Raw genomic sequence first — 13,864 nt, forward strand, 5'->3', positions numbered from 1 at the left:
ATTCACCCGTGTTGCATGCGGTTTAATCTGGCACGTCAAATCAATGAGGTTCATTGGGGAAAACCTTTTAACTTCTCTGGTAATGGATTAGGCAAATAACCGTGATCTCTTCCCAATAAAATGCATTAGTTTCAAGGTTGTCTCCGCATCCCCAGAAAATAAGATTTTAAACCAAACTCGATATGTCTAACCACAAATGATGAAAAGGGTATGACATTTTACATTTTATTAGGAATTTGCTGAAATACTTGCCAGTTCAAAATATGTAAAGCCCAGCTTGCACTTTCCCCTTCCCACATTTTATAGTTTTCCGATTCGAAGTCGAACAAATCATCTGGGCTCGTGAAGATAAGAGATAATGGACCTTTTCAAATTTAACCAAAGCCATAGCCAGCTATGGGGAGATCCTTCTCACCATAAGCAGACCTGGCCTGATTCACACCTAATCGCGAGGGCAACTTGAGTTTATTCAGCTTGAGGTTGCATCTGTTGCTCAAAGTGAAAGAAAACAATCAAATAAGAACGGTAAAAAGTTTTACTCAAAACCGAATATTATCATGGCCTATGTTTGAGAAAACATCTTTTTTCAATTTTGCTTCCATTGATTTCTACAAATACATGTATAGTGCATTTTCCAAAGATAAAACCATTCAGTTAAACATTTTTGTGCCTTTAATGATTCTGACTTTACCCCGTCTCATGAAAAGTTTGCAAAAATTAGGCTTCAGAAAAATAAAGGTGTTTTGAGGATTCTGTTCAAGGTTAAAAGATTCAGTTGGGATTTGACAAAAAGTTACCAATTAACAACCGACAGATGGTGGGAACATAAGTTAGTGACTTTATTGCTCATGTTCGTGTCATTTCGTACTCTATGAACCAATGTCCGGGTGGCTGATTGAGACTATCAGATGTTTATTCCATCTGTTGATAGACCACTTGGCCCGAACTGCTGTTGGAATTATAAACAGCCAGTTTTTTGCCGCAAAGATCAGGACTGTGCAAGTCGACTCTAAAGCAAAAGATGAGAGTCAGCTGAATAAGGCATATGAGAAGTTTTTTGAGGCACCAAGCTGAACAGGGGGACCATAAAACCACCAGACTGCAGCCAAACTCCAGCAGCAATTCGGCATTGGCCCGTACCAAGCTTTTGGGTCTCTGGGGGTTAGGAACAGTTAATACAAACAGTTCTATTTCAGCATCGCAATCTCTCTTATGAGAGCTAAACAGTTGCATAAAATCTACCCTTCACGTGAGTTTATAGGGTCATCGTCCTCACATCTCCAGATAAGCAACCCTCAGCAACGAGCCAAAGTTGCCAAGGAGAAGCCTGAAAGCCCTTAGGAATTTGCTAACGACTGATTGTAACAATGTGGAGTGGGACACTGGACCCTCTGACAGACAAGAAAGACAGACAGAGAGGCCAAGCTAAAATAGCAACTCCCAAAGCCAAGCATTTTATTTTTAGTTTGCTACTTTGTAACCATGTGTCTCTAGCAGTCTGACCATCAAATCTCCAGATGTTGTTGGCCATTTCAGATCTTCGCACTTACGTAAACAACATTTTGGTCAATATCTGGCAAGTTTTAGGCCAGATAGGTTCTGGCTTTATAGATCGCAGACAGATGAACTAAAACAGCCTGGCTTGCTTGGATTAAGTAAGCAGATTTCACGGACTTCTCGAGGCATCATCCAGGGATGGACATTACTATTTTCAACACTAATGATAATTTCAAGCATATTTGATTAAACTGGGTGTAATTACCTGACTAATTATCAGTTGAAGCATTTACCCCACACATGCAAAGGTGACCAACATTCCCTGGGGTGGATAATTTAGGTGCATATAATCTCTTTAGTAAATAGTACGAGTGTATGAGTCAAGCTGTGTGTCTTGCCCGAGGTCGCAAGCAATGCTATTCCAGATGTGATTTTGCCTGTACCAGAAACTCATGAGTAACCATTTGTGGAGGATTTACCAGACAAATTCAGACATTCAGTGGGCCAACATGCCGCATTGAAACTTTTTGGACCATCCAAACATTTTGAAACTGGCCCACTATTACTACTGCAAATTTGCTGAAATTGGGCATCTATAGTACATGTACTTGTAAATGTATATTAATCTACAGAACAACACTATTGAAATTTACATTCAGTAAATATTAAAACACCAACTGGACATTTTTTAAAATTCTTCAACGAAGGCAGTACATTTGTTTATTCTCCATCACAAGGGGCTGTTGGATATCTTATAGAGAGTGATATTATATCAGCCAGTGTTTACCAGTTTCTCACAGCATAAACCAATCTTCTGGTATGCTATTCGTACACAGCGTGTAGCGAAATGAATCAACGATTCCACCAAAATACTTCAAGGTTTCCCATGCATTGTTAATACCTGTTTAGGTTTCAGGCATGTTCCTACCTATCAATTCTGAGATATTCGCCACAACTGTTCTGGCCAACATCATACTGTGAAAATTTCATGCTATTTGCTCCAGAAACGAGAAGTGCTTTTATAGATCACACTTTGAAGCTTTGAGGGTTAAAATACACACATTTCTGATGACGTTTATTCAGACCAGTATAAGCAGACTTTCTAACTTCACAACTTTTCACCTGCCTTGTACATGTAGTTAAAATAATCAACAACAAAATACAAATTAGTATATTTTTCACCACCTCCGTGGAAGCTATGGTTACCCCACAAGAATCGGAAGTTCATGCGTTCAAATTAGCAGTTCATAACTCCTTAATTTAACGAAAACTAAAGCAATCTGCACACATGTGGAGGTAATAATTTGCTCTTCACACCTGCTTTACCAGTTGGTTTAGTAATCAGATCAAAACCTTTCAAAGCTGCTTTTAGAGTAGATCTTGTTCATCAACACTGGTTGAAGTATGTTGACCACATTACAAAAATGATACCAGGTGTTAGTGTATATATACGTATACATTTAAAAGAGCCAGAGTAGTGTATTTTCTTTATCTCAGTAGATTATATACAAATACTGTGCATGCTCATTCAAAGGAGCCAAAAATATAGATTTCTGAATCAATCCCCAGCCTCCATGTACTAGCTGTTAAACTCATTCTCAGGCAGAAGGTCGACAACAGAAAAACCTCTAATAAAATGACGAAATAAGATGATGGAAACTTATCATTTTAAAAGATACATATTCACACAGAAAATAGCCAGGCATAATAAGAAGCAAATGTGTTCAATGAAGGGAGGGAGGATGAAGGTCAGGCAGAAGCAGATTGGTGAAAAATTTGCAGATAGATTTGGTAGCTGATGACAGCCACAATTTGCCAATTCGAGTTTATGGAGGCTGATGACAGCCCAATTCGTCATTTCACTTTTAAAGAGGCTGATGACAGTCCAACTTTGCCAATTCAATTTCATAGAGGCTGTCGACAGTCCGGATAGTTGCCAATTTGAGTTTATAAAAGGCCGAAGACAGTCAAAATTTGCTAATTTGAGTTTACAGAGGCTGATGACATTCCAATTTGCCAATTTGAGTTCACAGTGGGTGATGACAGTCCGATTTGCCAAATCGAGTTGTGGAGGCCAAAGACATTTAAAATCCACCAATTTGATTTTACAAGGGCTGATGACAGCCAAAATTTGAGTTCACAGAAGCTAATGACAGCTCAAATTTGCCAATGTCAGTTTACAAAGGCTAGTGACAGTCCAAACTTGCCAAGTCAAGTTTTGCAGAGGCTAATTTGCCAACAGCAGACCTTGGTTGCTGATGACATTGTGAACTAAGACAAGTAGAGTTGGTACCAATGACAGCACCAACTCCGGCCATGACCTGGGTGTATTCAGCGAATGAAGGAGTTTGCTATTGAAGGACATGGTCAATAGGTTGCGCTAAACATCAAATTACTTACACACATTCCCAATCGCATGATGATTGGACATCTCATTATCCGATACAGAATAGTGCGACAAACTTTGTTGAGATGATAGCGAACTGTGGGATCCCTGCTCCCAGTGGTCCCGATCCGGGTGATCGGTTTCGATATCCCCTTCAGACCCACTCAAGTAGCTATAAAGGCGCATGCCCGGCGTGTCGGCCGTATCCAGCGGTGAGATCACACTTTCGTCAGTCGTCAGGCCTGAAAAGGAGAAAGAAGTTAGGTTCCTGTGTGGCAAAGTATGAAGGCGTTGGGGAAGGGGGGAGAGGGCAGTTGGGGAACTCAGAATTTATACAATCTGCTCTAAGTTGGCAACATCTTCGGAGGTTTTTGATACCTCCAATTTTTTTAACAAAGTCCTCAGTTGGTCTCATATTCTTGTAAGAAACCTTCCAATCTATCTGTTGCCAATACTACTAAAAGGGGGACTGGGGAAAATGTAAAGCTGGCGTTCCTGCAAAAAAGAAGAGAGCATGCCCATTAGACTTAATCAATTCAAACAACACACTGTTTTGATCTTTAATTTTCATTGAAACCATTTCATAACGGATGACAAGATATCATATCATGACAACGCAACATCTTGTGAGACATTCTGTATTCTGTGTGACAAGAACAGGTGAATCCAGGTACTGTGTGCAGAGCTAAAAGTTGAGCTAACATTTTCAATTAGCAATCAACAAAATACCATGTTTGATGGCAAAATTGAAGGTGAATGTGTTAATTCATACTACTTCTATAGGCATCGGATGGTTGATCAAAATCTGGACGCCGACGTAACTAGGCTTATATCGGCATCCATCGCACAATAAAAATCTAGATGCTGAAGCAAGCCTACTTTGTGTTAGATCTTGATCATTCATCTGGGACTGGATACGGCTTTAGAGTTGAAATTTACACGCATTTGACTGGACTTCGTGAAAATGAAACACTCGTTACCATCAAACGTTTCATGGTGTTCTATTTGATTAGCGCCATGCGATCTATTTTCTCCACTTAGAATTTTTACCAAATGCAAATCATATTATTTTGGCCATTTAAACAATCTATTATATTGAAGATAATTTGACGAGCAATCCAAATAATAATTTCCAATCATTATTATCCAAAATGTATTAAACAATAGCCATATAATTCAACATGTTTGAGGTCAATTCATTAATGGATACACACACATGTAGCTGGTATTAAAGACAGACATATTAAATGTTGAAAATTCCATTGAAGAGACACAACCAGCATTGCAGTGTCCAATTCAAACCTTTTGTCATTGTATCCAAAATCCAAACTTCAAGAGAAAACTTTAACAAGAGGCCCAAGCGCCCATTGCTCAGCTGACAGTCAAGGATATACACCGGTGGTGCTGGTAATAGACTGGAACCAAAATATCGGTCCAACCATTCAGATATACCAGTTCAGAAGTCAATTGCAAAAACATCTGTTCACTTAGAGCTTGCCACAGATTTTGCTTTGTGGTTGAAATTATTCTATGCTGTAGTTTGATCCAAAACAAACTACAGCACATGGTGAACTGCTAGACACAATACTAAGTATGATGTAGCAGTTTTGATCACTTTACATATTGGGGTTAAATGAACTTTAATCGAATCAAAAGCCGATTCCACCAAACCTCGAGACAAAAGTGTGCCGATTTACACACATTAATGTACACGGACCAAGTCAAATCAGTTTGAAACGCACTTTAATCGAATTGGAGTGTGTTTCTGGAGGTATGTATGCTCACTCACCTGGCCCCATGTACTCAAGCTCATAATAAAACACAGGCTGTTCTAGTTCTGCCGCTGCTGCCATGGTTGGGCGAAGGTAACACAAACTTTGCAAAAATCACAGCCACATCTGGTAGACCTTGACTCAAATTTCGAATGATCCTAATGATCACAATATGATAGTATTCCGCATTGTATCCAAAGAGAAATCACTGAGTTTCTCCAAAGAAAATATTGAAATCACCCAATTTATCCAAATGATACAATATACACAGAAATCACTGAATTTATCCAAATGCAGCACAGAAATCACTGAATTTAGCCAGATAAACCACAAAAACCACCAAATTTATCCAAATAACACACAGAAATCCTGTATATATTCCAGAACTCATCAACATTTCGAAAATGTATCAAGTTGATGTGAGTTTTGGAAGCCACAACAATGAGATAGGAAGCCAGGTTTAATCCAAAGAAAGAACGTAAAATATTCAAAATTTAAATTCCCTATCTTTTTATCTCACAGTAGCAGAAAATTACTCCCAAAAGCACCTGTACTTCAAGCAAGCAGACAAAGATCTTCATGATACATGTATCCACAATGGGTTGTTATCCCCTAGAACAAAATCAAGAATGTATGAGTTTGAAGGCAAGAGTTAAAAGTACTATCCTCTTAGAATTAATTATTCCTCTCAATACTCAGACTAATTCCTTTGAATAATACAAAGAATTTATGAATTGCCAGCCTTCAAGCTGTTATCTTCTGCAATGACATCAGCAACAGATGGAAGAACGCTCTGTTTACATCTGGGCAAGAAACCATATAGTACACCTGTCTGATGCCGGGAGTTTACAAGTGAGAGAACATGGTTATTCTCAGAATCCTTCTCTCAGTCTCTATAAACCTCTTTAAACCAAAAACAAAACAGATCTAGATCAAGAGCTAGTATTACTAGCCAGAAACTCCATGGTCTATACACCCTGAAGCAGCCACTTCCTAATTTATTGTCCTCCTGGTCAAATTTGTGGCTAATTCTCAATGCATTTCTTGATAAATTTTTGAAAGCAACACTTCTTCGAGGTATTATAACTTTACTCCTAAGACTTTTTGATCAGTTGAACACAATATCCCAGTGTGATATTCCTTTAGACAAACTATTTTCTGGTCAATGTCAAACTTCGAGAATTTTGGACTGGATAACCGCAAATGCGAAATATCCTTTCAGACAAACTTTCTTCGGGACAATGTCAAAACGTAGAGAAATTGGAGAACTGGAGATCCTCGTTTCAAAATCGAGACACTGAATGATTCTTCCAAACAACCAAGTTGCTTCTCCCTATCCGGTCATCCACTTACTGATGACCACTACTGTTAGAGACAACGGAAACACGATTTCTAATAAATGTCAATTGACATCCTGTAGATAACATCTAATCGAGATAAATCACATTTATTCCTCGATGGCCCATATTAGTATTATCATCGTTAGATTGACAAAAGTTATACAAAGATCCCGTCCTATCAAGTACTATCAAACTAGCGTAATAATTGCCACTATTATTCCCTGAATGGCTGACCAGATAGTGTTTGTGCAATTTTTGACCTGGCTGAGATTTTGTGCGGGAATTAACAGGAATTTTGTATTAGTGTTGCATTCGGGAACAGAATGCTTGTACTTATTTCGAGACAATATAGGCGGAAATCACAAAAAATCACAACAACGTGAAAATATTCCGAAATATGTGGCCTCTGTATGCTATGCCTAATGAAAAGTTTAGAGCACTTTTTGTAGCCAAATAACCAAACAATACGAAAAATGTTCCAAAAATATGCGGCTCCCAACAGCAAATATGCCTCGAGTCTAACGGTTTGTGGCACTTTTTAGACATATATACCTGACAAGGACCCCTGATGTCGCCCTGCGTATAAATGTTGTCATAAAAGGTCTACAATATTTTTGCAGCAAATTTCTTCCGCCGGTTGACACAAGCTTAGGCACACACAGCTGGTTACTCAAATATAGACCAAGGCCTACAGACCCATTTTCCTTATCAAATTACACACATAACCAACACTCAAATTTTGATTTTGTCGCCATGTTTTTCTGATGATATAAGGTTGTGAATGTTCCAAGTAAAAACGTCATGCTTTGTTTATCTTTTGCATTATGACTTATAAGGTTGAAATGTCAAATAATAATTTTCCAGTTAATCCTACCAGAAACCACCAACACTTCCATATAAGAACAAGTAGGTGTTTCTTGATAAGTTTTTTTGACCCGTTTATAATATGACCATTGCCCGTCCGTCCGTCAGTCAGCAGTGAAAGCAGCCCACCAGACAGCCTAATTTCCTGGTATCTATATCATAATACTATAAGGCGGCTCGCTAAAGTGCCATTTGGGGGTCGTGTTTCGTCTCGAAATTTTGCACGTTTGCAGGTGATATGTTATCCTGATGCAACGTCATGTTTATTTTCGGAAATTTACTTCAGCGGAGCAGCAATGAGGGATTTTTAATCGGACACGGTCAATTCTCCTTATCACTCACGGAAGCCAAGCCATTGCTGTTCAGTTATGCAGGGGATTAATGAATCACCTGCACTCCCTGTGGGGTGACTAACACTACCTGTTGAACGGCTGGCTGTAGGGGGATGATTGGAACAGCCTGTACACGTGTTGACCTGCTGAACCAAGGTTAATGTTATTTTCAATCCACGATTGTAGGTCACCTGATCTTCGAGATTTCGCGGGAAAGAAATTGTAAACAAACGCATGTGTGCAGTTCAAATGTAAACAAAAATGTATTTTGATACTTTTGGTTGCTGGACTTGGGTTTTCCCGCAGTAAGGAGCTGGGGTCAAATTGGTGGTCTATTGTTTATGGGTGCTGTGTTAGCCAGAGCTAACCCGTGATAATGAAGGTTACCATGGTATGTTTATGTGCTCACCACAGCTCTCAATACTTGATCTGAAGAGGCGCGCTGAACCTGAAATGGCCTTATCAGGGAGCTGCTCACGGTGCTGAACTCCTAGCTTGCCTGTCCAGTAAGTGCCTTGCCCGAGACCTGGCTACATGTAGGAGGAGCACGCATTTTAAAGTTATAGGCCGACATGTGAAGGCCTATCTGGGTACTCCTTCTTCTCCGTATAAAAAGGCGCATATTGCTGACTAAGGAACGAGGCATTGCCTCATCATCTCTATCGGACCAACTGATGTACTTTTATATGCACGCATACAGCACGCCACAGCTAGGTTCGAGTCTGTGGACAAATGGTTGGTTTAATTTGTCTCTTCGATATGGCTCCTTTGATATTGCATTAGATGTTTATTGCAATTCAATCTATTCAAGGTATAGCCCATTTGAACCTGCCTGCGCCACGGGTACAATGCTAGTAAGAAATCATACTGCTAGTAATGAAAAATTGCCATTTAAGCTCATCGCGGTGCATAAAACCCTATAAATGTGCTGTTTGCATAGTTTCCATCGAAATAGCCTTTTTATTACACTTTTTGAAGCTTAAAGAGATCCAGTCGCAGCACAAGTTTTTATTTTGACTCGCTGAACGTGGTAAAAATAAATAAATTTGTGATCACTTCTTATGCAGTTCATTGGCTACATAATTAACTACCTAAGGGGAACTCATAACTGGTAAAATTTATCAATGGAAGCTTATTCCCGCCTTACGTTTTAAATGTGCCGTTCATTTTTATAAGCGTTTCGCTATAGGTTTCCTTTAACTGAGAACACTTATCAAAGGGCAGGGGTTTTATTGATCAATTGGATAATTGATCTTTAGACTGACTAATTCTGGATCTTCACGTGCCTGTGGATCAACCAGATGAAGTTGCCTACGTTGAAGGCTGATTGCAATACCGTGCCTGCCTGCTAATATAGAAGAAACAGGAAAAGCGTTGAATGCAGAGAGAAAGACGGTCATGAAGAAATCTAGTGTGGCGCCATCATGCGGCCAGAGCCTAAATCACAAACAAGGCAGCACGCAACAAAGGCATACAGAGTTCCCCTTTCACATTATCAGGGCTGTCCTCAAACCTAAACAAGCAAACTGATGGGATACACCAGTCATCCTGAACATCTCAAAAGCTCTATCATCATCGAAGTTGATTAGCAGCGGACAAAAACTGAACAATTTGTGCGTTTCAGATGACAACAACCGCCACAGACAAAAGAGGATTATTTCCTTTTCAACGCAGAGACTAAAGAGGTCATTTCGACGGGCGTTTGGTACATGCTACCCCGGCAGCCCATGGAGTCTGGTTGCGTCCAATATATTGTCTTGGTACCAATACCTACGGATATTAATTTCCGTGCCGTAGGAGATCTTGCCTCTTCCGTGACCGCAGTATCGATTACCAGGCGAGTCCATATACGTCTAGAGGAATTGCAATAAGTCACATTGCTTCAGGAGCTGGGGACATGGATTTTAATCATCGTCAAGTTATTACGGTTTTCAGACTCAGAAAAAGAAATACATTTATTTGCTGTTACAAATAGGAATAACACCAGGGGATGGATTTTTTGCACTTGATCAGGAAAAGTCGCATCCCTCCGGGAGGTTGGAGGATATATTTTCATCATGGACCAGGTTATTACAGTTTTTATAGTAAGGGAAGATATTATTTGGTGGGCTACGGCTTTCTACGACATCTTTCATGGCAAGAACATAATGCAGTGCATCGCGAACATAACAGCGATACTTTGGTCTGTCGTAGCATGCCTACTGACGGACTGGATCGAAATATCAGTCTCCCATAGCAAAATGGTTGAGAATAATTTGCTCTACAAATTGAAATTCTCCCCTCTATATTATTGTGTTTTTCAAGTTCTGTCTCCTATGATCAGAATATTTTTCATCAGTCTTTATGTTTGAAGACACTAATGAGGGAGGAAGAAACAGCTGGTCTTGGATGACGATGAAGATGAAAATATCCAGTCATCGCTACGAATGTCAACATCATTAAACCCTTACGTAGCCAGCAAGATGTAGCTTCATCCGACCATCAACCTTGTCAACCTAGATTCTTCCATCCACAAAGTGATACATAACAATCTACAAACCACCCTGGAATTGAGGTTGACCACCTGTGTGAGCTACGCCCAAGGCGGTCTGGCTTCTGTAAAGAAATTGCGTACCAACTTTGGGTGATTCGATCCGCGAGGACTAGATCAAAAACGATTGATTCGACTATTCGGCGCCCAACTGTCTCGTCAGCATAATTACGGTGTATTTCTGTGATCATATTCCACCTCAAAAAAGGTATTGATTGTGTATGTATTGATGTACAGTTACCAAAGGCAATTTCACAAGAGATTGGGTGGAACAGACTCAAGATTTGAAGTCTCTATCCATTGCTTTGATCGCCAATCAATTGGTACAAAGAACCGGAACCAAGGTACGGTAGACAGACTTCAGGCACAGACTCATTATAGGAAAGCCATTGATAGGAAATTTGATTTCTGTCAGCATACAAGAAAGTCAATTCCAAAACAACTTGACCCAAATGATAGTGCATTCTCTTGTATCAATGCACACAAATGCATTGACTCTCCGACTCAGCTTAGGTTGAAATGCACTTCACCAAAGTGTCAGAAACACGTAATGAAAATCTTTGGAAGGCGAGACCATATATCGATCAATTCTTTTCGTTTGTGATTCGCCGGGTTTGGTCTTTGATGCAGCAGCAACAGGTTACAGGGTAATTACTGTGATGTGGTAAAAGAGTTGTACGGTCAAAGCCTTGTGTGTCAAGATGCACAGAAAAACATCATTAAAAACTCCTGCACACATTTGACAACATAGATCAGCGCTGCAGTCAGAAGCTAGAACAAAGTTTCCAGAGTATGTATCCAGTTATCCATGGAAAAACCCGACACCGCTTGTGGGTGCATAAATGGATACAAAATTAGAAGGTTTTTTTTCCGACATCAGTCGATCCTGGCACTGATTCACAATCAGAGTATTGGACAAACCACTAAAACTGCATCCCAGCAAGATGTTAATAGACAACATTGGATAACCTCCCGATAATGATCCATAAAAGCAACACCTCGGGCAAAATACATGAAGCAAATTATCGAACTTTTCCCAACCGCCAAATAGATTTTTGCCACATTTAGGGTGTGGTGGATATAAAGTGTTAGAATAATTGGGAATGTAATATCATGCATATTTTTGATATTACTACAATCAGAGATAAACAAAAGTTGGGAAAATCGACACCTTTACTGATTGATTGATTTCACTAACTACATTTTCTCACATAATAAGCTTAGTTCCATATTTGACTATGATGTGCCGAAGTTCAAAGCTATAGGCAGAATTCAGCCAATATCCACTAGCCCACAATAAACTTATATAACCTCATTGATTTCAACATGTACATTGTAATTTACCATGATATGGTATCTTCAGCTGATGGCAAATATTCTAGGTTTTGACCCCAACAGACTACAGTCCTACCGAACTGACAGATTATCAAAATCCTTGTTTAGAGAAAAAGACTTCTGACACAACTGACTGGAGTCTAAAATGTTATGAACATGTAATCATTGACGTCAGCCTTTGTGATACTCTTGAAACAGCAGGGCTTTAAATTCAGTGTATTATAGTGACAATACAAAGGCCTGCTAAAGGAGGATGCCTGAAAGCAGAAATCATTAGCAATGTTCAAAGCGAACTTACCCAATGTTCTTGGGTCCTTCGGTGGCCGATGAAGTGATGTCGTCCTGTGTGGCGGTGGGCCATAATCTGGTCTGACCCTGTCATCGTAACCGTGAGTTAACGGGTCCTCCTCACCCTCAGAGGAGCTGTACCCCTGCTCGGGAACGCGCCGATTCCTCACCGACATTCTCGGCTGAGTTTGTACTCTTCCTGTGCTCATTGCTTGTCTATGTTATTTGCACTGACAACATTATGAAGGATCTGTAAAGATAAACATAAATTTTTTGTTTAAATCATCATTGAAAGCAAATTTTAACAGACGGGATGTGACACACTATGGCTCTAGGAAAATTCGTCCCCGGATAATTCGTCCCCGGAAAACTCGTCCCCGGAAAATTCGTCCCCTAGGAAAATTCGTCCCTGGAAAATCCGTCCCCGAGGAAAATTCGTCCCTGGAAAATTCGTCCCCAGATAATTCGTCCCCGCGGATAATTCGTCCCTGGAAAATTCGTCCCTGAGGAAAATTCGTCCCCGAGGATAATTCGTCCCCGGAAAATTTAACAAAAGTTGAAAGTTTCTGACATTACTTTCTAGTAATAACTACTACCTACTCCTTTCAACTTTTCTCATTCAGTGTTATATCTCTATTTACTACCCTACTAGCTGGTTACCTACTCCACTTTTTTCAGTTGGTAGGCAGGCGAAATAATTTTTTTTTCTTCAAATAAGTATTTTTACTGGTCAGAATGAAAGAAAAGCTCTAAATTCTTCAATAAAATATTTTGCCTGCCTACCTCTACCTACTATAAAAATAGTGGGGTAGGTAACTAGCTAGTATGGTAGTAAAGAGAGATGTTACACTGAATGAGAAAAATCGAAAGTAGTAGTTACCACAGTCCATTCGACAAGACTTGGGTCTTAGAAAGTAAAGTCAGAAACTTTCAACTTTGTAAAATTTTCTGGGGACGAATTATTCTCGGGGACAAATTTTCCTAGGGGACGAATTATCCTCGGGGACGAATTATCCGGGGACGAATTTTCCTTGGGGACGAATTATCCTTGGGGACGAATTATCCGGGGACGAATTTTCCTTGGGGACGAATTATCCGGGGACGAATTTGCGGGGACGAATTTTCCGGGGACGAATTATCCGGGGACGAATTTTCCTGTAACCGAATAGATTGATTGTTGAAACACAACATCCTAATCAAGCTCTTCATTTCAAACAATTCTGACATCAGACAAAGGGGATTGTATTTTTGAAATCCTCTAGTTAAAAGCTTTAAATTAATCTGTTCTGAGTGTATATTCAGATTACCTGAAGAGGGAGAACTAATACAAGTTAGTTGAATAATGCGTCCTGCAAACAAGTGATTTTTGTCACTGCGACATGCGATCATGATCTCATGCGACACAAATCTCTGGTCGGCAGTGGTCATGGCCAGGTCGCTGCAACAAGAATCGGTCATCGCTGCATTGTGCAATCAAAATCCAACCTCACAATAACTGGTTTCTAACTGTGATGAGCAAT

The 13,864-nt window shown here is 39.8% G+C and overlaps 1 protein-coding gene across 2 annotated transcripts in view; it reads right to left on the reverse strand.

Moving 5' to 3' along the window:
* LOC135493661 (teneurin-m-like) overlaps positions 1–13,864 on the reverse strand; it is a 207,495-nt gene that overhangs the window by 135,267 nt on the left and 58,364 nt on the right. For both annotated transcript variants that reach the window (XM_064781151.1, XM_064781150.1), the window contains exons 3-4: positions 12,355–12,594; positions 3,898–4,125 (exon numbers count right to left, since the gene is read on the reverse strand). In XM_064781151.1, coding sequence (XP_064637221.1) covers positions 3,898–4,125; positions 12,355–12,553 — 427 coding nt within the window. In that variant the 5' untranslated portion in view covers positions 12,554–12,594. The remainder of the gene's footprint in view (positions 1–3,897; positions 4,126–12,354; positions 12,595–13,864) is intronic.

This window comes from Lineus longissimus, chromosome 9 (genome assembly GCF_910592395.1).
Source record: "Lineus longissimus chromosome 9, tnLinLong1.2, whole genome shotgun sequence".
Lineage (NCBI taxonomy): Eukaryota > Metazoa > Nemertea > Pilidiophora > Heteronemertea > Lineidae > Lineus > Lineus longissimus.